The sequence below is a fragment of the Syngnathoides biaculeatus genome, chromosome 13 (assembly GCF_019802595.1).
Source record: "Syngnathoides biaculeatus isolate LvHL_M chromosome 13, ASM1980259v1, whole genome shotgun sequence".
Taxonomy (NCBI): Eukaryota; Metazoa; Chordata; class Actinopteri; order Syngnathiformes; family Syngnathidae; genus Syngnathoides; species Syngnathoides biaculeatus.
In genome coordinates, this window is record NC_084652.1 from 11,803,346 (window position 1) to 11,827,665 (window position 24,320).

The 24,320-nt window shown below is 42.0% G+C and overlaps 2 protein-coding genes and 1 pseudogene across 7 annotated transcripts in view; 1 reads left to right on the forward strand and 2 right to left on the reverse strand.

The window, feature by feature from the left end:
- Nucleotides 1-140: 140 nt before the first annotated feature.
- Nucleotides 141-8,461, reverse strand: LOC133511468 (GRAM domain-containing protein 2B-like). The gene is made up of 13 exons (XM_061840408.1): nucleotides 8,293-8,461; nucleotides 6,714-6,854; nucleotides 6,560-6,617; nucleotides 6,266-6,338; nucleotides 5,745-5,848; nucleotides 5,571-5,660; nucleotides 3,764-3,835; nucleotides 3,598-3,660; nucleotides 3,213-3,324; nucleotides 2,288-2,332; nucleotides 2,105-2,204; nucleotides 1,742-1,843; nucleotides 141-517 (listed from the first exon to the last, which is right to left on the reverse strand). The coding sequence occupies exons 1-13, from the start codon at nucleotides 8,331-8,333 to the stop codon at nucleotides 502-504; spliced, it is 1,017 nt and encodes a 338-aa protein (XP_061696392.1). The 5' UTR covers nucleotides 8,334-8,461; the 3' UTR covers nucleotides 141-501.
- LOC133511580 (5S ribosomal RNA) lies at nucleotides 664-782 on the forward strand (annotated as a pseudogene).
- Nucleotides 8,462-12,247: 3,786 nt separating the features above from the next.
- Nucleotides 12,248-24,320, reverse strand: part of LOC133510433 (receptor-type tyrosine-protein phosphatase S-like) — a 103,249-nt gene continuing 91,176 nt past the window's right edge. For all 6 annotated transcript variants that reach the window (XM_061838317.1, XM_061838316.1, XM_061838319.1 and 3 more), the window contains 9 exons: nucleotides 24,173-24,292; nucleotides 22,917-23,071; nucleotides 22,553-22,838; nucleotides 21,308-21,486; nucleotides 20,828-20,954; nucleotides 18,104-18,229; nucleotides 15,810-15,964; nucleotides 15,578-15,713; nucleotides 12,248-15,404 (listed from right to left, as the gene is read on the reverse strand). In XM_061838317.1, coding sequence (XP_061694301.1) covers nucleotides 15,336-15,404; nucleotides 15,578-15,713; nucleotides 15,810-15,964; nucleotides 18,104-18,229; nucleotides 20,828-20,954; nucleotides 21,308-21,486; nucleotides 22,553-22,838; nucleotides 22,917-23,071; nucleotides 24,173-24,292 — 1,353 coding nt within the window. In that variant the 3' untranslated portion in view covers nucleotides 12,248-15,335. The remainder of the gene's footprint in view (nucleotides 15,405-15,577; nucleotides 15,714-15,809; nucleotides 15,965-18,103; nucleotides 18,230-20,827; nucleotides 20,955-21,307; nucleotides 21,487-22,552; nucleotides 22,839-22,916; nucleotides 23,072-24,172; nucleotides 24,293-24,320) is intronic.

Sequence of the window (24,320 nt, forward strand, 5' to 3'; positions counted from 1 at the left end):
GTTTTGATCAATAATAGTTTCTGTTGTACTGTGTAAACTGAGTTACACTGGAAATTTTTAACGTATTAATGCAATACTTAATCATGAAGCTGGATGCAATATGTTTTCTTTGTTGATGTAAATGAGAGACGACAAATTAGAATGTAACAAAGTGTTTATTTACAAGGTTTGAGTTCAGACGAAAAAAATGGCAGAACTGTTTTAACTGTGGGACAACTAAGTGCCTTGGCTTTGCTTTTGCTGTTGTTTAGATGGAAACACTACCATCTAGCGGCGAGTTCCAGTCTAGGCGCAAAATTTAGATACCCATTTTTAAACCAAGGTCTTACATGACGTTTACATTATTTGACAACATAAATACACAGATTTTTTGGGGGGGACTGTTTACTCTTTGGGTAAAGAAAGCATGGGCTGGGTGTATAAAGTCTCATTAAAGGCAAACAATTCCGTATTAATTAAACAATGAATCGTTGGAAAATTGGTATTATTTGTTGCCCTTGGCTATGTTTCTTGATGGCTGGAAAAAAGACAGACAAGAGAAGTTGAGGTAGGATATTAATACATAATATAAACAACCCAAATATCCTTTGTAATGATTCTTAAACATTTTCGTCCTTGCAGTATGCCATTTTTATTTCATTTGTCATGTTCTGTTTGTTACAAGCTTACGGCCACGCAACCCTGAGAACGCCCGATCTCGTCAGATCTCGGAAGCTAAGCGGGTTCGGCCCTTGTTAGTACTTGGATGGGAGACCGCTTGGGAATAGCAGGTGCTGTAAGCTTCTCTCCCTGGCTAAATGCAGAGGGGTTGCGTCAGGAAGGGCATCCGGTGTATAACTGTGCCAAACAAATATGCGTTCAACTAAGACATAGGTGTCAAACTCCGGCCCGCGGGCCTTTGAGGCAATTTCAAATTAATATTAGAGCTGGCCCACAAGTATTACACACTTGTTTGGTTCCATATTAAAAGGTTAATTTGTTCAACTTTGGCCTGTGGGTTTGTTCAATTTCAAATTTTGGCCTACAGTGAATTTGAGTTTGACACCCCTGATCGAAGATGACACGGTGTGGGGACCCCTAACGGGACAAGCCGAAAGGAAAAGACAAAGAAGATGTTCTGTTTATTACAGAAATTTTTCTTCATTTGGTAGCGTTTCTCCGGGCTGCACTGCTTCCATATTTGATTAAAAACAAAAAACATTTCCCCCCCCTTTCGTCCAATGGCATTGCAGCGTCTATATATCGCCATGTCAATTAAATCTGGGAAGGACTCTCAGAACCAGTAGAGCAGGCCCATTAAAGCTAAACTGTCTCTAGTTGTCCATACATTTTTAGCATCTGAATCAGAAGATTTGGTGACGTGGCAGATTTGCATGTTTTTGTATTGCTTTGTTTTTAAAATAGCATTGAAGATTATTCAGGTTAGTCCCCACTGAAAGCCAAAATACCAAATGCACAGCTCTCCACTGACCATATTTTATTTTATTTTATTTTTTTGCATGCAGTTACTGTACCTCAAAGGGACTGGTAAAACTCAAGTCCCCAAATCTTCCCGATTCGTCCCAAAAAAAGACACATGACATGATGCTTATGTGTTTCTTTTCAAAGCTGCTCAAAGCTATTATTAAGCAAACAGACAGGTGGGCCACTCCTGTTTAATCTGATGCTGACGATTATGGATTGAAACGGGTTTGAGTCATTGCCAGCACCAACTTGCCCAAATGTGCGCGTGTGCACTCACTCTCTGTACTGCAAGGACAACTCAGTCAAAGAGTTGAGCTGCTCCTGCAGCGCCAGCATCCTGAGCCCGATGTAGCCCGACACCACCAGCAGGAGCACCAACCTACGCACACGTAAAGCACAACATAACTCGCGATTGTGCTTGGCAAAAAAGATGCTCCAGTTTGAGACTTCAATGGACTCCAACGATACGGGTGAACTTAATTTGACCTTTTCTAAACTGTTGAATGTAACTGTTCGATGTTTCATTGTGTTTGGCACACCTTGCTTTTTTACATTTAGCTAGTCTGGACCGCAAAATTGACTTCTTCTTAATAATAGTACAGTGCTAGAAAGCTGACAATGCTTTTTTTTAACAACTTACAACATCAAATAGATGTAGAAGACTCCGGTGAAATTCCCTCTTTGCCTGAGGAAGAAAAACCGCGTGACGTCCTCCATCATCCTCCAAAGCAGCGACGATGCTGATTGAGACAAATTCATTTTGCACGCCATCAACATTGTGATCACAAATCTTTGGAAACAACTCTAAAGACGTGAAACCCACCTTGGTCCACCTCGTCTGTGGGGGATGCGCCTTGTGGGGTGCCTGCTGAGGTGCAAAGAACATTTGATATCAGTATTCTAAACAATATAATACATGTGCTACGGGCTGCAGCTCATCCACGACCCAAATGAGCATAAGCAATAAATAGAAAATGGATGATTGCCACATTAGTTGTAATAAGAACATGGGGAGAAATGTGGAGTTTGATTGCATTTTGTAAAGTGTTTAAACAGGATTTAGCTAATTTTTCCAGCTCGAAAGTTCACATTAAATATGCGGCTCCCATGTAGGACCCAAGTAGATCAAAATATGTTACATATTCCAGGTGAAAAACGCAATAGATCAAAAAGATTGTTGCTAAGAAAATAGGGCACTCAACAAAATAGCTATAATGTGACTTAAGAAATTGGCAATTGTTTGATCGCTAAGTACTATTTTGTTACCCACTACATTATTATGCACAGTTTAACATCAATATTGCATTTAAATAATTAAAAAAAATCAAATGCATTGCTCATTAATTGTAAATAAAAGTCTACAGTAATTTTTTTTTAAAAACAAGCATTTTTAAATGTATGTAAAAGCTAAATCCACCTGAGGTTTACTTAACAAATGTACTGTACAGGGTTAAAAAAACAAAAACAGTTCAAGCCAGGTAATATTCGGAACTGTTTGAACATTTGAAAATTGAGTAATTCTTTTAGACACTACTAGAGGGCGGCAGCATAGCACAACCACCTTGAGAATCTTCACCCAATCATTTTTTTTTTTTTTTTTGAAGTCATCAATTTGTGGTTTGTCAAAAAAAAAAAAATGAAATTAGAACATTCTCGGATGAATGTCTACACATTAAAGAAGTCAAGTTAATATAGCCATACATTATAACCATAATCAGGACATTAATAAATAAAACCTACTGTCTTACCTTTACTGGGCAAATGAGGGTTGTTGTCTTCCAGAAAATTGCCGTTCTTTCCTTCCATTCCATAATTGACGGTATCGTCAAAGCTGGAACGACTGGACACATTTGCTTCGGGCTTTCGGACAAACAATAAAACAAAGAGTTGCTTACAGTACAGCCTCTAAAATCAAAATTTGAAATTTGCCCACATTTCTGGGACACAGTACATCTTTTATGACGGTGATAGTTTGATTGACAAACACATTACTATGGGGAAATATGTCAAACTGAACAAATAACCATTGGTGAATCAAGTGTGTTTTTGACCTTCAAGTAAGATTATACTTTATTATCATGAATATCCTCTTGTCATAATATAACAACGTCTTCATTGTGGATTTTAACCCACCGTTACGCAATTGGCTTCATTCTCTGCAGAGGAGCTGCGAGGGCTGCTTTTGGTACTCCCTCCCTGTATTGTCACAGAAGCGGCATTAAAAAAAATAAAACAAACAAACAAAAGAAAACATATTTGTGGTATGGCCTCATACATGTACAGTTCTCAGCACACTCGCCTGCACGTGTGAGCAGATGTGCTGGAGGAGATTGTAGCACATCTCTCGGTTCTTCAAAGAAAATAAGAAGTACTGAGGGAAGAAACGGCAAGCGTGAGAGGATTAAGCAGCAACCGATTCAAAAGTCCAATTCATTGGACTTTTTTCAGTTTGTGTCACAGCAGGAAGTTGAAGCCCGTTTAAAAAATAAATGATGTACTTCCTTCAAAATACGTGTTTGCTTAAAGGTACACACAAGTAGTATCCATCCATCCATCCATTTTCTTAGCCGCTTATCCTCACAAGGGTCATGGGGAGTGCTGGACCCTATCCCAGCTGTCAACAGGCAGCGGGCAGGGTACACCCTGAACTGGTTTCCGGCCAATCGCAGGGCACATGGAGACAAACAGCCGCACTCACAATCACACCTCGGGGCAATTTAGAGTGTCCAATTAATGTTGCATGTTTTTGGGATGTGGGAGGAAACCGGAGTGCCCGGAGGAATCCCCCGCAGGCACGGGGAGAACATGCAAACTCCACACAGGTGGTCCGGGAACGAATCCGGGACCTCAGAACTGTGAGGCTAACGCGTTCCAGGTGATCTACCGTGCCGCACACAAGTCGTAGCTTTCAGTGGGTCACAGAAAATGAGCCTTGACTTTGGCAAGTGCGTCCTCGAGAAAGTGAAAACTGAATAATAACAACGGTTGCCATTGTTTAGGAATGCATGACGTAGAGTTTACAGTTTCCACCGGCTCACCATTGAGACAATACAGTAGAACCTTGAACAAGACGGCCATCATATCGGATGAAACAAACATCGTCTCCAAATATCGTTTCCAGAAAAGTCTCTTAGTTCCAGACTAGCACTGTAAGCAGAATATAGCCAGAGACTTGGGGTTAGTTCTGGAAATCGACTCCAACTGTGATCTCCCCTCTGGAATGTTCGGAAAGTCTGAGCGTTGTTGGACCGTCCCGTTTGTTTATTCAGAGCGACACTTTCTGGGAGCTCTGACTGATGAGACAGAGCAGCCGGAGCGTCAGTTAGTTACGGGCGGAACTAACATTCAATGTGGCGGACGCACTGACGTATCCCTGCCGTGGGCCAACACGCTCATTGGTAAATTCATAGACAATGGAGTGCGATCTACCCATCTGAACACTCCCAGACCAGTGAGAGTGTCAGACTGAATTTCATAAGATATCCTGGGAGACGCGTGCATGCCACCTACGTGGTGGCCATCTCGAATGTACCAACATTTCTGCACGGCTGTCACAGTGGTAATTATAATAGCATATCTAGCAGAGTGTTCTGCGCTGCAGAGAGAGCTCACATGGCTCTCTGCGATGTTTGGCACAGAGGAATACAACACACAGGTTTCTGGAGTCTGGAACATGATATTTGTGCCACAGTAACATTTTTCTTTTTGTTAAGCCGTTCATCTGTGGCAACAGAGTTGGAACTAGGGAGCACTTACCGGATATTTAATGGCTCATGACATCGACTCACCGATGATGAGTACATCAACAATGTCTACGTAAATCACATCAGTTAAGTTAAGATCAGATAAGTTTTGGATCCATCTTTTTTTTTTGGTCAAGATTTTTTTATTATATACGGGGGGGGGCAATCATTTTGTACTGTACAGTCACATGGGTGATTTAAGTTTTTCCTTTTTCTTACATTTTAAATTACTTTGGGTGACACGATATTAAATTAAATTAAAGATAACGTGGTGGAATAAATGCTATTTTGGAATCCAGATGGAAGCCCTTCAATATTTCCAGCATTTTTCTAAGCAACAGGAATGAAAAATCCTTGTCTGACCTTCTCATCCTCGGCAGTTTGTATCGACAGCATGGACAAAGCTGAACCGTGTTTCTTCACCTCCTGGATGGTGGATATTGGGATCAGCAACTGCAACATACGCAGGCTTTAATTCGGAGTACTGCATTATGCTCGGGCAAACAGTATTGCATCATCCTTCGTTACTGCGCTGACCTTGGTCTCTTTGAGCAGCACGGACGAGTAGAAACACACATGATATTCTGAAATAAAGAGTTTTCCATGGTAAAGAACTTCCTTCTGCAGTGCGCAAATGAAGGCTGCGGCGGAGGCAGGTGGGGTGGGGGGTGGGGGTTGGGGCACACACACACACATACAGATTGGTTAAATATAGGAAAAGAAAAAAATGCATATTCAAATAATGAATTGATTAAAATATATGACATAAAAATGTCCCTGGATATGTTTAAAAACAGTTTAATAACAGTTAAAATGAATGATGATTAAATGTAAACCGTGCTTGACAGTACAGAAAAAAACGTGTATATATATATATATATATATATATACACACACACACACACCACACACACACACAAATGTATACATATAAATACATGTAAAGTAAGAAACAGAAACATACTGTCCTGGATTAAATAACTAATTATAGACAATATAAACTAATATAATCAATAATAAAAAAATGACTGCTATCACGCCTAGCGTAATCTACTCACAATGTGTCAGGTTCTCTCCTTCAGGTATTTCATGAAATAGTTTGTGGAAGTGTTTATTGTGTTTGTGGAAAGTCTGAAACGAAACAAAGAATTGGACAGTTGCGTTGTAGCCTCTCGCCGACCACAACATTAGGTACACCTTCATGTTCAGGTGTGCCTAATGAAGCGCCCCATGAGTGGATCTAAATCTCATTCACTTAACATCGATATTTGACTCCTAAAGCCATCAAATGGCAGTGAACGGTATTATTTAATAAAGCTGCCCAAACACAAGCAAAAGAAAAGAGTGAGTACATGGTGGCTGACAAGGCCATCCCGCCGGTCAACGTATTCCTCCAGCGACGTCTTCTCCCTGAGCACGCAAATATGTCAAGAAGCAGATAAGAACAGAATATTCACACGTGAGCGCTTTGCTCAATTTTTCCGTTTGGATCAAGGCGGAGTCTACCTGACGGTTACGTTGTCGTTGAAGGTTTCATTGAGTTCCTGGGTATCCAGCTCACTTTCCTCTAGACTTGTTGTGTACTTCTTGAGGAGCTTCTGGTTGGAGCCTCTGCGGCCGCTGAGGCGACCCGCTGCATCCTGACAGCTGACCATAGAGAGTAGTGGATTCATTAAAAACCTCATGATATGTATATATATCATATATTTGTCATATACAGTATGTTTAAAATAGTGCTTTGAAAAATCACCCCTCTCTAGCCCCATCTAATGCTTCTAATTCAATTTAAAGTGTCATTTTTTTTTTTTATAAATGAATGTTTCAGATCAAAGTTACATAGATCACGATTAAAATCATTATTTGGGACGCTTCCCACATTCCAAAAACATGCACCATTAAATGGGCACTCTAAATTGCCCCTAGGTGTGATTGCGAGTGTGGCTGTTTGTCTCTATGTGCCCTGCGATTGGCTGGCAACCAGTTCAGGGTGCACCCCGCCTTCTGCCCGATAACAGCTGGGATAGGCTGCAGCACCCTTGTGAGGATAAGCGGCAAAGAAAATGGATGGATGGCTGATCACATCAAATGATTTATATGCACAAGTCTTAACTTGACTTCCTGTTTGCGGACTTCTCACCAAGCACAAAAATTGTTCTTTTTTTTTTTTTTAATGCACAGAACCAAACGCTATAAAATGCAGATCCCCTCCCCCACCGATGAGGCACAACGTTAGTGTGTGTGATACTGCCGGAGAACGTTTGCCAATTTTGTCCCAATTCATTTTTGTGTAAAGTTACCACGGTGAAGTTTAAGCTTAATGTTAAGCTTTTTTCCCCCTCTTATTTTTGCCTGTTGGTCATGTGATAAACCAGTCTGGTAGTAATGGTTTTAGATGCCAAAAACGATTTTGTATGTCTGCAGAACATTTTTCTGATTGCATCTAGAACACAACTGCCAAGCCTCGCAATGTGCAATCTTTGTTTTACTTAGTTTTGCTTTTGGTACTGCAGTACAGCGAGTACCTCATGTTCAGCTATAGCAGTGGTTCTCAAACATTTCTTACAAAAAAGTACTACCATTATGACCAACATTACAGTAGCGTAGTAAACATATGTGCTTATCAAAATGAGACAAATCAAGTTTTACCCGTAAAAGGTATTTTCAATATTTTTGAATAGACAGTGTAACATCATGCACAGTTGCAATATTATCACTGTGCCTAAATACTCTGAGGGTAAATGCAAAACTGCTTTTTGTTGATTCTATTGTAGTTATACCTGTATAATTACGTGGGTCCATCTCAAACCTGCCCTTTATAGTCAAGATCGCAGAGAAAGTTTTTTTTTTTAAATCAACTTTCTTGAATATAAAATGTGCCCAATATAGCTTATTGTACAATAAAACAAAGAAAATCCACTTAGGTAAACATTTAAAACCAAACAGTTCATAAAGATGCAATACAAATGTATTGTACTAAAATATAAATATAAATACGATGAGTTGTTCTTTCGCTGACCGACTTTTTGAAAATCACTGTCATGACAAACGAGAGTGGAACTTCCTTATGAAAATAAAACACACTTACACGGAGCTGTCTAGTGAGAACTTCCTGTTCTTCAGACTCATGCTGGAACCATAACACACACAAACGGACGCGTCTCACACGCTCTCACACATCATCTCAAAGGAGTCCAAATTGTCAAAAGCGTATCAACACTAAGCACCAGTTTGGGGACTTTATTCCTGCAAGTCAGCGCCGCTCAGGTACCAGGAAATTCTCGGAAGTGTCAGGTGGGAGGACAACCCACGACGAGCCCCGTCAGCCAATCGTCTGCGAGGAAAGGCGGGGCTTTGTCAGAAGCCAACCAATTATAGCGAGGGAGAGGTTGGGCGTAGGCGTGATTTACCTCTGTCGACTCGAGCCACGGTTGCTAATGGTTACCACCCTCAAGTCACGTGAGAGCAACCAGCTTGGCCGGCGCTGAGACACGTAGGGCCATTTCATCTCCTATCTCATTATCACATTATCATGACAAGATGACTTGATTATTTTCTTTCTTAAAGTTAGAATGAATAAAGCAAACATATTATCCTTTGTTCCTGATGATTAGATAGTTGTCATTACAAGTTTGCAAGTACATAGTCCTTTATACTACGTGAAAAGTACTGTAGCACATTTGATTCAGTGTCAATGTCTTAAATACAAACTCAAACATGTATGTATATATATATATATATATAATGTACAGCAGTGCTCAGCTACCTTTTGAAGGTTGAGGGGTACTTCGTGAGCACCGATCGTATGAAGGGCTACGTGACCTGTTTGCGGCAAATTTCAGACTCTGTTCATTACACGTACATAAAATATTTTTGTTTTAATTTATTGTAGTAAATGACATTAAAGGTATTTTAAATTTTAATTCATGTAAGGAAGTCAGATTCAGAATTTAAAGCACAAAAAATAGTAACTATTTGTGGCCTGTGGTATTTTTAGAACATACCTCATGGGCGCCTTATATGGTCCTCACCGGCTACCGTTTGCCCGCGGGCACCGTGTTGGTGACCCCTGCTGTACAGGGTGTCCCAAATGAAAATTTATACACACTTTAAATAATTGTAAACTTGATGCTTTTTTTATAATTCGAATAATTTTTAACACAAGAAATTACAATTGTCATTATTTAAAGTGTGTATACATTTACTATATTTATTCATTCATTCATTTATTTTTTTTATATACCCCTCAAAATGTCCACATTTCGGCCTACAAGAGCTTTTGTTGTTCCACAACTGTCCGTCAAATGAAGTTAATTTTGCAGCTGAATCTGTCCTCAATTTTTATTTATACAAAGGGAAGTTGCACATTCCTTTTTATTTATGAATAGATAAATAATAAAAAAAAATACTCAGTACTGGAGTCCTGTTCAGACTACTTAAACTTCAGGAAGTGATAACACAACTGTTTTGAAAAATGATCACTATGTGATGCAAAAAGAGGAAAATCGGAGAATTTGTGTTTGTAACTCTTTCTGTAACATTACAGTCATTATATGTGGAACCCCATAATTTGAACTTTCCTCTTGTAGCCTGTACGATGTATGTCATGCCTGCCATTCGAGCTCACATACTGGAATAATATTATTTTCAGGCCAATGAGTGGACTGGTGGTATGTGTGTGTGCGCGCGCGCACGTGGATACATGCAGCATTAAATCTTGATAACGCTTCCCAGCTGATTGGAGTCTGAACAAAAACAGAAACGTCTATTTTCCTTTTTGCTGTTGGGTTCTATGAAGTCCTTCAAAATGTCAATGAAGCACATTCACAATTGCTCTTGCTTTTGTTTGGGTGTTTAATTTTTCTCTCTCGTAAATATTAAATCAAATTTGGCCAAAATGGATGTCGTGTCATTGTCATTGTGTGATCGTGAGCACAATGACACAATTGCTTTACAATTTGAAACGCTCAACGACTCAGCATCTCCTGACTGATTGCAATCTCATATTTTGAGTACATTTCTCTCTCTCTCTCTCTTCTCTCTCTCTCTCCTCTCTCTCTCTCTCTCTCTCTCTCTCGTTTGTCTTTCTGTTGACTAGTTACCAGACTTCCTTGTTATTAGAGAACATTATAAAGAATGGAGGCGCTATTAAGGTTGTTGTGGTTGGGAAATTCCATTGGTACCATTGTCACAAAAAACAAACAAAAAAAAAAAAAACATACAACAACAAAAACCCCAATACAAAACCCCCCACAACATTCCTGTTTCCGGATCTTTACCCAGGTTCTTACTAATCCATTTGCGCTTACTTTATTGACTGTATCTGTCTTACTACTGAACGGTTTCCAATGTCCAAATGAATCATCCATCCATTATCCAAGCCGCCTAACCTCACAAGGGTCACGGGAGAGCTGGAGCCTAACCCAGCCAGCTTTATGTGAAAGGCGGACTACACCCTGAACTGGTCCCTTGTCAGTTGCAGAGCAGGTATCAACACCATCACTGAGCGGGAATCAATCCCACGCTTCCCGCACCAAAGTCAGGCATGTGTATCACTACACCATCAGTGACCCAAATTAATGAAAATGATAAAATGATAAAACAAATAAGAAGCAGTAGTATAGACGTATGCCAAGGTTGCACAAAAACCTAATTTGTTGTTTGACTGGCACTGCATTATAAAGTACACCGTTATACCATAAATGCCAGTACCTCGTCATTTCTGACATATTCTGGAATATTCTTTGTATTGACAAAAAAAAAGTACCACAAAATGTCACTAAATGCTTATGTTAAAAATGGGGGGGGGGGAGGGGTGGTGCCGACGCCACACCTTGAAGAAATACTGCAAAATCTTGATAACATAAACTTCTTGATTATTATTATTCCTTACTAATTTCCAGAATTTACTTTGAAAAAATTGAGAAGAAAAAAAAAAGGGTTGGACCAATGAAGAAGCTCTATAACAAACGTGAACAGGATTAAAAGGAAATACATAAAAAAACACGTACAGTTAAGTGCACAAAAAAATCCCTTACAACAACCAATATGTTTATGACCACGGGTGTTAATATGATCGATTTAATAAAACAAGACACCCAAAATATTAGAAACAGTTCTCTGCATGTTGTTCTATAGCACAAAGTGCCTAAATAACAAAATTACTCTTAAATTGTCTCTCAAAGTAAGCCATAAAAATACTGACTTGTAAATGACATACAAATAAGCAGCACAGTGGCATCCGCCTCACAATTCTGAGGTTGTGGGTTGAAATCCTTGAATGCGTGTTTGTCTATACCTGTATACTGTAAACTTGCTGCTGGCTGGCGACCAATCCAGGGCGGGGCCTGCCTCTTGCTCCAGTCCACGTGTGACTCAAATGAGAAGAAGCGCTACAAAAAAAAAAAAAAGGTGGCCGGATAGACAATCAATGATAATGATATCAAACTGTGATTCTCATTCGCTGCGCAAGTATACTTCAGTTGCATTTAACATATATTCATTATATTTGCATTTAGTATTTCCTGTATTTAAGCACAGTGTTACTATTCAGACTCCGGGTAATGTTCCAGTGTCTTACAATAATACTGAATATACTTTTTGTTGATACCTTAATCCCATTTTTGATGAACATACCACGCTATAGTATTTTAGAGCTGGTCATAAGGGTGATAATTTGAGAGCTGAGAATTTTTTTAGGTACTACATTGAGATTAAATAGAGATAGCTGCTGTTAAAAAATCATTTTGTTCTTTAATCGGATCTCGTGACATTGCGCACGTTTCTATTGAAGTGCTTGTTGCGCTTATTTGGTCATCATCTGCATTCAGCATGATATGGGTGATTAATGAGGTCATTCCATATTGTGTCGAATTATTGTGAATCGTGACTGAAAGTGTACATGATAATCATTCATACGAGATGTACTGTAGTGCACAACAAAAACATTTTGGATGAAAACGAAGCATCTTGGTCTCCATCTAGCGGTCAAAGACACAAACGAGGCAATTCCCCCCAAATAAATAAACAAACCATCCCAGGTGTGCTGTATATCCAATCATCTGCTTTTAATACAAAGTCAAGATATTATATCTACATCTATGTTCGGAAAGGAAAGAACAGGTACAGAAGTGAAGAAGGGCGGCCCTCGCCTCAACGCCATCTTGTCGTGCCTCGTGTGCGCATCCTCACGACTTCTCCCGTCACAACAAGTGGTTAGAAAGCGAAGGAATTACATATTTCCATATAAAGTATGTCACACACTGTCAAGACTTCTAGACCTCACATCGACTCCATTATCGGATTTCTTTTACCCATTTATTTATTTTTTTTTAATTAAGGGCGGGTAAGGTGCGCAGCTGAGCCATCTGTCCAAAATACTCCTGCTACCGTGTGCTTTAGCCAACTACATCCGAGCGTCTCTGGTGCCCTTTGACCTCGTTGCTATGATTACCCATGTGGTTGGCTTGGAGGTCAAATAGGAGGCGGGGTGGGGGGGAACAAAAGGTCATCACTGTAAACTAGGTCTTCCTCTAAAATATATCTCTAGCTAATAGTTGGACATCAGTGATCAGTATCAAAGAGGACCCTACACAGAGGGTATACTTTGCAACAGAGCAAATACTTTAAAAAGAAAACAAAAAGCATTAAAACACCACCAAAATAAAACATAAACACATATTGGTTGGTTATAGTTACTGCTAGCTTGATACTCCAAACTGGTAAATAAAAAAACAAAGCGTAACAAAATAGATTCATAAATATATCAAAAGAAAAACACGTAAAATATATATGACACGATAAGGCTTGTATTTGCGACAGTAATAACTACATAACATCCAACCTCGCCATTATATAACTTGTCCTCAGCCGCGTTGCCGGACCTTTATGTACAAAAATTGGGCCCAATCTCATCAATACGCTCATCGCTGTGCTGTTCCATCGCCACGTGGGATCAATTCATGGTGATTAGTTGCCAAATTCATATTAAGCGCGGAGGAGAAACAGCGGTCGGTCGGTTTGGTGGGTTCGAGATGTGCGCTGCGAGGAATTTTAATGCGAGCTGGGTCAACGGAGTGCGAGGCAGAATTTTAATACAGCGGTGCCGTGAGATCCGAGTTGAGTTCAGTTCCACGTTAAAATGCAATCAATTGCCATTCATCCGCCACCCAAAACTTGTATAACGTTTTAAATGAGGACAATAGCAAGCTATGATGTTATACGGTGCTATATAAAATACAACAAGTACAAAAAATAAAAATAAGTAAAGTACAACATAACTAAATAGAGCGACTGGTTAGCAAATATGCCTCACAGTTTTGAAGATCAGGGTTCAAATCCGGCCTCGCCTATGTGGAGTTTGCATGTTCTCTCCGTGCCTGCCTCGCTCTTCTCCGGGTATTCCGGTTTCCTCCCACATCGTGCAAACATCCACGCTGGGTTAATTGAAGACTCTAAATTGACTGTAGGTGTGAATGTGAGTGCGAATGGTTGTTTAGCTGGCGACCAGTTCGGGGTGTACACCGCCGCTCGCCCAGACTCAGCCGGGGGTTAGGGTAAGCGGTACGGAAAATGGATTAAAATGTAAAGAATTGCACAATTTGCACATCATGATTAATTAATCGCAAATCCTTCATGTATGCGCAGCAGGGGGCGGTAAAATACATTCATGAAGACAAACGAAGAGGACTTTCACAACTACTGCGATTCAATAAACTGCAATATTACTCGTTTTTCCACACAGGATGAAGAATAGATATATATTTCTTTCGACGTGACGACACATGTGATCAAATATGTTGCTATCTTGTCATAACGCCGTGAGTATCGACGCTAGTCGTTAACCCATCTGTGCCGTTTTGCATTGCATGTTAGCATTAAGTGAGAGAAAATTGTGCAGTTTCAAATACATAAATTGTCTTGTTGTCACAAATTGTTTAGTTTGACAGTTCAACTGGGAGCGCCATTTACTCAAAGTGTCCTTTTTGAAGAACTGGTCACTATTTGCTAAACCGCGACTTGTTCGATGGCAAGTTTGAGTTTACTACCTAAGCAGTTGTCGTATAATTTTTAACAAGGCAAAGCAAACAATCGGGTTAGTGGGGCGACTCGCATATTCAGGCATCACTGTATTTTCGTCCTCCACTTTTATGACACCCCGTGAGATTTAATCGCAATGCAGTGCACTTCAAGGAGGCTCGCTTCAGTAGGGCTTTCATCCTCACGAAAAAGATCGTAGTACGCGAATAGAAGTGAAGCGTGTGAGCGAAGCAGCATGTTAAACACAAACCAGCGTAAGGCAATGAGAATGAAAACAACACACACACACACGCACTAAACAGGAGACGAGATCGGGACAAGTCTTTCAACAGCATCCTTCGGAACTGACAAAACGGGCCTGGCGTGAAGAAGAAGAGCAGGAGGAGGATGATGTGGAACCCAAACAAGCAAATAGCAAGCAAGCTTTGTCAAAGGCGCAGGACAACGGCGGCCAGCCCGGTCCGGAATATTCAGTCTCTCTCTTGGCCTGACATCACAATTCCTGGTGGTGGGCCACAGTTGATTGGCTCGTGTTGGCACTGTGCGTCGGGTACTAGGAAGGTCCACTCACGTCTCTTTTAAGCGGTCCTCCGGCCCGGTCGAGTCCAGAGGCCAAGCGACTGCTTTCGTTCGGATCACTGTTGCACGCCTTAGAAAGAGACTCACATATACATAGAAACGTTGACCTTCGCACTCTTGTAACCCATGAGTACACCAAACCGATAGATACAAAGTTGAGGATAAAAAGCCCATTAAGGGTGCAGCAAATATCCAGGCTCTTTGTGTGTGTGTGTTTCTTTTAGTATTTATACACAGAGAGAATCATGAATTCCTTTTTCCTGTATTTCACTGGTATTGGAGATAGCTGACACGACACATATGTATTATTATACGTCCTTCACACTTGGAACACTGAGGTAAGTACAGTATATGGATTACACATGGAGAGTCAGTCTAGTGCAGCTCTTGGGCAGAAAGAGCGCCACTGTTGTTTAGACAGATTTTGTTGCTGTTTGTTTTACTTGTCCTTGTTGGTGGGGGTCTTTCCTCTTTGTCTTTTGCTCCCTTTTTTTTTTCACGTCGTGTCTTCGCTTATGTTGCATAGTGGTCAAAGCTACCCAAGTATTCCAGAGCAGCCTGGTAGCAGAACTGGTACTCATCCTACACACACACAACCCCCCCCAAAAAAAAAAAAAACGTTTTTAATATAGTGTATAATATAGTATATTTTATAGCACTATATCGTTTAAAAACTTTTTGAAATTCTTGACTATTCATTGAAATTTAATAAATTGCCGTCCACTGGCTGTCGTGAGACAAACGTGTGGACGTACCTCAGTCTGCACCATGGCTGGTCTCTGTGTCCGCAGCATTTTGACAGTCTGGAAGATGTCCACTGCCCCTTCGTAGCGCATCCTCTCCAGCACAATGCTCAGAGTGATGAAGACCCCCGTCCGACCCACGCCGGCGCTGCAGCCCAAATAACAATCGGTCAACCCCTGGCACCGTCTGTATAAGAACACTAATGTGCTACGCAGTGACCGTCGGGCCTGGGCTCTTTCTCACCTGCAGTGAACACTGATTGGTCCGTCTTGACCAAACTGCTCCTTAGTCTTGTGCACTTGGCCAATGAAATCGATGAAGCCCTCGCCGGATTTGGGCACACCTTGCTCCGGCCAGTCGGTGAACTGGAACTGGCGGACTGTCCGTGATTGGCCGTCCTACAGGAAGCACATATTATTTACGATGTTCCGTAATTCCCGACCTATGGAGCGCACCTGGTTATAAGCCGCACCCAGTATATTTGGAAAAGAAATACCATTTGGTACATACATAGGCCGCAGCCGTGTAAAAGCCGCAAGTTTCCACATTGAAACTGACATTGAAACACAAGATATTTACAAAGAAAGACAGTACAGAGAGAGTTTAACACTAGTGCCGTCGCGCTAATGCTATTGCCACCCCACTAACGCTAACGCTAACGCTAGTGCCGCCGCGCTATGGGCCCAGTTAAAAAAAAAAAAAAAACATACCGGTAAAAGTCACAGAGACACGGCAGTAACACGCTAGTGCAGCGTTAACAGGACCGGACTGGTAAAAGTCACTTCCTCGGCACAGGTATTCCGCCGATCTCACTCTTACCTTTTCCGCTCGAGTGCCCCCCTGCGGCCATTAGAAAAAATACACAAATTAGCTGCATCACCGCATGAACCGCAGGGTTGAAAGCGTGGCTTATGGGCCGGAAATTACAGTATATATAGCACTGGCGGCACAGTGACGCAACTGGTTAGAGTGTTGACCCCCCAGTTCTGAGGACCAGGGTTCAAATACTGTCCCTGCCTGTGTGCATGTTCTCCCAATGCCTGCGTGGGTTTTCTCCGGGCACTCCAAGTTACCTCCCACATTCCAAAAACATGCAACATTAATTGGACACTCTAAATTGCCCCTGGGTGTGATTGTGAGTGCAGCTGTTTCTTTCTATGTGCCCTACGATTGGCTGGCAACCAGGTCAGGGTGTACCCTGCCTCCTGCCCATTGATAGCTGGGATAGGCTCAGGCACTCCCGCAATCCTTGTGAGGATAAGCGGTAAACTAAATGGATGGATGGAGTATTAAATGGAGATTGTTGGGAAATATTTGTATTTGCATATCCTCATCTGATATTTAGGCCCATTTGCATTCTATTTATCCATCCATCCATTTTCTTTTGCCGCTTATCCTCACGAGGGTCACGGGGAGTGCTGGAGCCTATCCCAGCTGTCAATGGGCAGGAGGCAGGGTGCACTCTGAACTGGTTGCCAGCCAATCGCAAGACACATGGAGACAAACAACCACACACACAATCACACCTCGGGCCAATTTAGAGTGTTCAATTAATGTTGCATGTTTTTGGGATGTGGGAGGAAACCGGAATGCCCGGAGAAAACCCACGCAAGCACGGGGAGAACATGCAAACTCCTCACAGGTAAAGCCGCGATCGATCCCGGGTCCTCAGAACTGTGAGGCCAATGCTTTACCAGCTGAGCACCCTGTGGCCACATTCTATTCAATATATAAATAATTCAGAAGCAAATTACAAGTGACTCAGTACTTGAGTATTTTTTTCCCCACTGAATACTTAAACTCGTATTTAAGTCACTTTATGGAGGAAAATGTCCTACCTTGACTCGAGTCATAATAGTCTAAAGTGGCAGCTGTTTGTCTACTCCATCCACAGCTTAGCTCAATAAAGATTGGGAATGAACAAATGAACCAAGACTCAGCATCCATTTTAGGAAACTCAGCATGACCGTGTATCATGAGTAAAATTGGTATTCCCGCTGTATTGACCGGTGAGCGAGACACCGGCTGGCAATTTCCTCTTTTTGGCTTCTAATGATTACAGTTATCTGACCCCGGATCAGAAGCCGTGGTGAACTCCCCGCTGAAACGTCTGCGATTGTCAGCCACCGTGGAGGCAATAACATCTTTTCTCCTGCGCTCAGCCTTTGTGACTCCCCTTTAATGGAGATCAATAGAGCATCTGTCCAAGTGGTGTCCGGGCAGGCCAGGCTTAACCGGAGCGATCTATGAAAGGCGAGCGGCGCGCACGCGTGGCCACGCGGTCCCAAACACACGCGAGCTGTCAGCGACTCTGCCGACAACACGGCTGAATGAATAATCTCAGGTGGCTTGTTGTGATACGCTCGTTCACATATAAATGAGGTAACACGTGTCCGCGGGTCGATAGGACATCGCTTTGGGCCGCCGACTGCATACGCCGTTGATAGATTGTAAACATGCCGCGACCGTCGAGGTGGGGTAAACGCTACTGTTTGAAAACGCAAAGGAGAATTGAAACACACACGACGTGAACCCACCCTGGCATCTGTGACTTTGAACTCTCGCAGGATGTACTGAGGCATGTTGTACTCGGCCATGGGGTCCACCACGAAGTACTGGTACCTGGCGGAGCGCTCAGCAGGCCAGTACTGGTGACACTTCTCCTGAGACAAGACACAGACAGGTGTCGGTGTTATTGGGCTCAATATCACTACATACCTGTCAACCTGTATGCTTTAGCCGTAGTTCATACAGATTTTGTGGTGAATCTTACGTATACGGCCGTATATCACAAATCATACGGATTCTGAAAATTTCCGTTTGACTTTGCCCAGAATGCCGCTAGTCTACTCTATTGTGGGGAAAATCTAAAACTGGGGAATTCCAAACGTAGCCTGCATCAAAGATTTTTGTCGCAGCGGACATGATGTTTAGCGCAGCAGCAAATGTTGATTTAGATTAGCAAAATACTTTCATTTCCGGTAACTTTCCAGTAAATCTTGGTCCGGATTGAGCACCTCACCACGGGAAACATGGAGGCTGCGGCCGAGGAGCTGCTCGCCGGCTCTCGGCTACCTGTCACAATCGATCAAATTGTTAACGATACACTACTGGGGACGCTGATCTATTGAGATAGGAGCAATACGGGGATATTACTTGACTGCAACAAAAAGTGAGTGTCATTTTTTTAAATCTTGACTTTGATCATTTGTGGCTCAAATTAATTTGACTTAGTTTGTAGCTAATGTAGCGTGCATGCTCTCTAGTTAGCCGCCTGGGCCTGATTACAAATACATGGGTTTATTGTCGCTGACATTGTAGCTCTATTGCTAGCATTCTAGCTCATGGTCGTGTTTTTATAACAGCTGACAATTATATAATTGAATGCTGTGTTTTCACCACAAGGGTGTCATATGTATGTCAAGATAGACGTTCCATTTACTAAGATTGAGAATGGCTTCATAGGAACAATAGCTAATGTCAGTGAGTTCATCTATAGCTCATTGTTAGCCTTATCATACAGATCCGCTCCTTCCTTATTCACTAAAAATAAGGAATTGGCATTCAGTAGATATGTAATCCTTCAAAACATTTTTCTTTTCCCATCACTGATTCTCTTTGGTGAATCTCTCTTACAAATATCTGAGGGATTGTAGCCTGGCTGATAAATAGAGATCTTTTTGATCCTTCTACTTAGTAGAACTAGACATTGACTTTAGATATTATCATTATGGAGATCGACAATAAAAATCATTGAAAAACTTTTATTTTCCCTCGGTGATTTTGACATATAATTTGCTTTGATATGTTATTATTTGGGTAGTTTATACAGGTTGGCGTGCCGAAAAGTTGACAGGTATGCCACTATAAGGTGCCTTCATGCTGTAAAGTGGTTAAATGATACTAAATTCAATTTCAATATGGTCCATAACTAGTTAATAAACAACCTATTTTCATCATGTGTATTCTATTTTCACATTGAAAATATCCCTGTCAAAATGGGGTAACTGCCCCTTTAAGATCATTGTGATATTTTTTCAGTAACATTACGAACAACTTTTTGTCCCTTTGCAATGAAGACTGACATGTAATATTTGTACTTGTGTTGTAACTTAACTTAACTTAACTTATAATGTCGAAACCGTCACAGTGAAAGGTGAATAACCCCGACATAAAAAAAAAACCCTTTCAGAAATGTTAAATAAATGTGTTCAACAGTACACAGTCCATTCACTAACTGAATCATGTAGCCAAGAGAAGGTCCCCCGTGTGCTCATTAAATGCTAATATTAGCTAAAAATATCCACCCCGTCAGCAAGCTCGCATATTTTCGCAGTTTTCATGTGCATTCCCTGCTTCTCGTTAATGTTTTATTTATTCATTTTTGGAGTGTGGGTGTTTGAACGATATGCATTTCTGACCTCATAACATGTAGTCAACACAATGATGTTTATCGGAAAATCTTAAGAGAAATGGGGAAGTCTCAAAGGCACCCGGTGATGATATTGACTCATTAGTGTATTGTGTTTGGATTGTGTGCGTGTGTGTGTGCACGTGTGAAAGCTATTATCGTGATATCTTGTCACCTACTAATTCCTTACTGGTACGAGTCTCCGCCCACCCGCTAGATGCTCAATTCTCTTTTCATTAAGTACACCAACACAGTTGAATGATAATTGATCTAATGTCCCTTTACCAAGATAATAAAGCGCCGTTTTGATTGATGAATAATTGTCGAATGGTGAATATATGAACAGGTTCTTATTAAATGTAATGAAAGCTGAGTGTTTTTTTTTTTTTTTTTGTAGATGTGTTAACCATTTTGAAATGAGCTCTATATGTGATTCACAAGGTTTATTATTATGGGTGTAGTTTGGAGTAGTGCAGAATTGCAGCTGATCATAATCTGAATGTAGCTATAAAAGGGCAACAATGTAATGGGTATTGCAGTTCAACAGTACTTTGAAAATAATCAACAGATTGTAAAACATACCTCTCTGAACGTGTCAATCAAAAGAATAATCCCCAGTTATTGTGTTTTTCTAGGCAGGATCGCTGAAAGGGGTCTTGTGTTGGATCCCTTCAGACTGTGTAGGTGGAGCTAATGTATGTGTAAATATGAATGATCTCCCATTAGCGCAATAAATTTTTTCTGTTATTCTAAAGATGCTCGCTTTATCTTGGAAACCTTGCCCCACTGAGTCAGTCACGCAACCGGATTTCGTCGTGCACTTTTGAAATGATGCGGTGCAAATCCTTACGCGGCCCATTTCTCTCAGTTTAGTGAGCATGACCACAATAGTTGAGTTGTGCTCCCACAGCATCCTCCAGAAGTCCTCTGTGGTCTCCGCAAGTGGACCCTGGGTGGCGATGTAGCCTTTCTGTTGCCTGAACAAAAAAGGAAGAAAGAAATGGAATATTTCTTTAAATAAGAACATAATTAAGCGTGAGTGTACATCATATCAAGTGCATTTTGGAGCACAGCGTATGGTTTCACAAGAACTGTAACAGTCAAAGCTTGTGCATCCAAGCAGTCTGGAGGTCTGAATCATCTTCAATCTTTTGACGTGGAGGGTGCTGCGCAGCGAGCGGAAGACGCGTACACGCGAACGGTAAAACTGACGTGATATGACAGGCGCAAGCGCTGTGGTGAAAACCTTTCCAACCCGTTCAAGTCGTCAAGTGATCAGCCGTGGACAGGAGGCCAGGTCGTATTAATGTTTGGCTTGGAGTAAACATACCTGTAACCGTCGATGTAGCTGGCGTTGATGTAATCGGAACCCTCCAGGCCTCTGATTGGCTGGAGACACACGCGGGTGGTCTCGTAGGGCATGATGTTGACCAGCCGGTTCTTAAATTTGTTGCAGGGCAAGTTGGCGGTGACGAAGCGGGACGTGTGCGCTTTGGTGTTGGCCAGTCGCTGCGTGGAAAGAAAATAGGCGAGTTCCAAAAAAAAAAGAATGGAAGTACGTGTCGAAGCGGCTGCTAAAGACCTACAAGCACATTTGTAATTTTAGCGGTTGTTTAAAATGCTCCAAGGTGTATTTAGGACAGTACAGGACCGTAATAATGCTATACATGCTTTCATTTAAAAAGTTCAAGCTTTTCTTGAAATTTTGAAATTAAACAATTAAAAAATAAAGAGAAAAATCATTTAAAAAGTCAAATTTTAATGTATTTTGCATCATCATAACAGAGTTAATTGTAAACAAATAAAATGAGAGTGATTATTTTTTCCATCCATCCATTCATTTCCCAAGCTGCTTATCTTCACAAGGGTCGCGGGAGTCCTGGGGCCTATCCCAGCTGACTTCGGGTAAAAGGTGGACTACACTCTGAACTGGTCGCCAGTCAGTCGTAGGGCACATAGAGACACCCTCACTGAGCCGGAATTGATCAAACGCTGCCCAAAGTCGGGCGTGTGTACCACTACACAATCAGTGACTTCCATTGTTTGATATTTGAAATACATTGTTTGACGTGGCCCTTACCTCAAAGGTTAAAAATCATATGTGACCAGATAGGGCTAAACCTTGACCACATTTGCCTCAGCTACCATCCATCCATCAATCCATTTTTTTCGCTGCTTATCCTCACGAGGCTTGCGGGGAGTGCTGGAGCCTATCCCAGCTGTAAACAGGCAGGAGGCGGGGTACACCCTGAACTGGTTGCCAGCCAATTGCAGGGCACATGGAGACAAAGAGCCACAACTAGGAGCGATTTAGAGTGTCCAATTAAGGTTGCATGTTTTTGGAATGTGGGAGGACACCGGAGTGCCCGGAGGAAACCCACACAGGTACGGGGAGAACATGCAGACTCCACACAGGCAGGACCTGGGTCCTTAGAACTGGGAGGCCAATGCGTTACCAGCTGCTCCACCGTGCCGCCTGTTCAGCAGCCTTGGAGTTCCAATAATGAGCTCAATGAGGCACATTAGGGTCAAATTGTACATTTAGCAGAAGAGACAGCAATACAGTAAAGGGTACCTTAAACTCCAGCTCCATGCCCGTGACGTGCTCGCCGCTCTCCACCTTGGCCAGCTTCTGCATGTACGAGTAGAGACTCCTGGCCGCCACCTCCGTGTTCCCGCAGGCCACGGCCTCCTGCAGCGCCTCGTGGATAAAGCTGTACTGGTCCTCGGTCTGCACCATGTAGTTCCTCTGCGAGCGCATCAGCGTGACGTGGCCGTAGATGTCCGCCGTGCGCTCGTGTCGGATGCGCTCCAGCATGGCGTCGATGACGATAAAGCAGCCGGTGCGGCCGACGCCGGCGCTGAAAGGGAAGGCGGACGTCAAGATGCATGCAGGCAGGAAACTGGCCCTTTCTGTTGGGTTTGTGTGTTTGCCAAACCTGCAGTGGGCGATGATGGGCCCGGCATCTGGGGGGTTGCAGGCCTTGACCCGACGGAGGAAGTTGAGGAAAGGGGTCGGGTACTCTGGAACGCCGTGATCTGGCCATGCGGTGAATTGGAACTGACGCACCTCTCGTCGTTCGCTGCTGCCGCTCTGATGAGACAAAGCATAAGAAATTGTCACTTATTGCCTCTTACAAACATTTTTTTTCCACCGGACTTTGAGGTACGAGTCAAAATTTAATGTGTAAGTGAGCTTCCAGTATTCCACCGTTTGAGTGAAGTACATAAAAAAACCCCAAACAAGACAAAACCCACCCTAAATACAAAATAAGAACCCTTACTAGGAGCTGCTGTAGGCCACAAATCACGCTCAGACGCTCACACGCAAACTTTTGGGCTACGACTTCAGCTCATGATGTCACTCACTAGGCAAAAGTCCAACACACGAATACTACAGCGCATACATTACTGTAAGTACTTTTAAAAAAACAGTTTATATCACAACACTCGTAAAAATGAAAAACAAAATTATATTAGTAGCAACCATATTTTTTGAAATGGTATATTACAAATGTATGATGGTAATATTACAAAACTATACATTTGTGGCATTCAACCACATTATGATTTTTTTTTGGAGCAAATATTGCTTATTAATGTTGCTGCTCAAACTATATACCTCACATTTGATATTTTATAGCAAACAGCAAAGTACCGCTTGTGCAATTTATAACAATCACAAATGGGAAAGGACAACAATACATCAGATAAATTTTCCCACCTAAATAATTTTCCCCTTTCCAAACACAATTCTCCATATCACGCTTCACAACACAAATGTTGAGAAGTATTAGTCCATCCAAAAAGCCAGAGCTGGTCTAGTTTCTGTGTTTGCAAGTGGGCCACAGGGACGCAGGCGAGTGTGACGGCCCGAGATTAGCTCGTCTTCCGACAGTGGTCAAATCTCATCACCCCAGAGACGGACGCCGGCATGCTTTGACTTGCCATGAAGTCCAGCCTAACCGGTTCTCTCTCGCTCTTTTTTATTTTTTACTTCAAAGAAATAAACGGGGAATAGTTTGCAAAAGGGCCATAATTGGCCCCGCGTCTGCCATGTTTGTTGATTGTTTTGCTGTCTAGCCCTACCGACGAAATCATTGGGATATCATGTTACTTGTCAATATAAAGTTATACGCAGTCGCTTCGGATAAATGGATTTTTATTGATTGTCTGCGACGGTGAAGAGTTTTACCTTATGGAGGGAGACGGTGCGGACGCAGAATGTGGCCAGTTCCATGGTGTCCAGCAGGGTGACCTGGATTGTTCCGAATGTGTCCGTGCCCCGACTGGGCCAGTACTGGTCACACTTTATCTACACACATGAACAAAAGGCAGCAAGT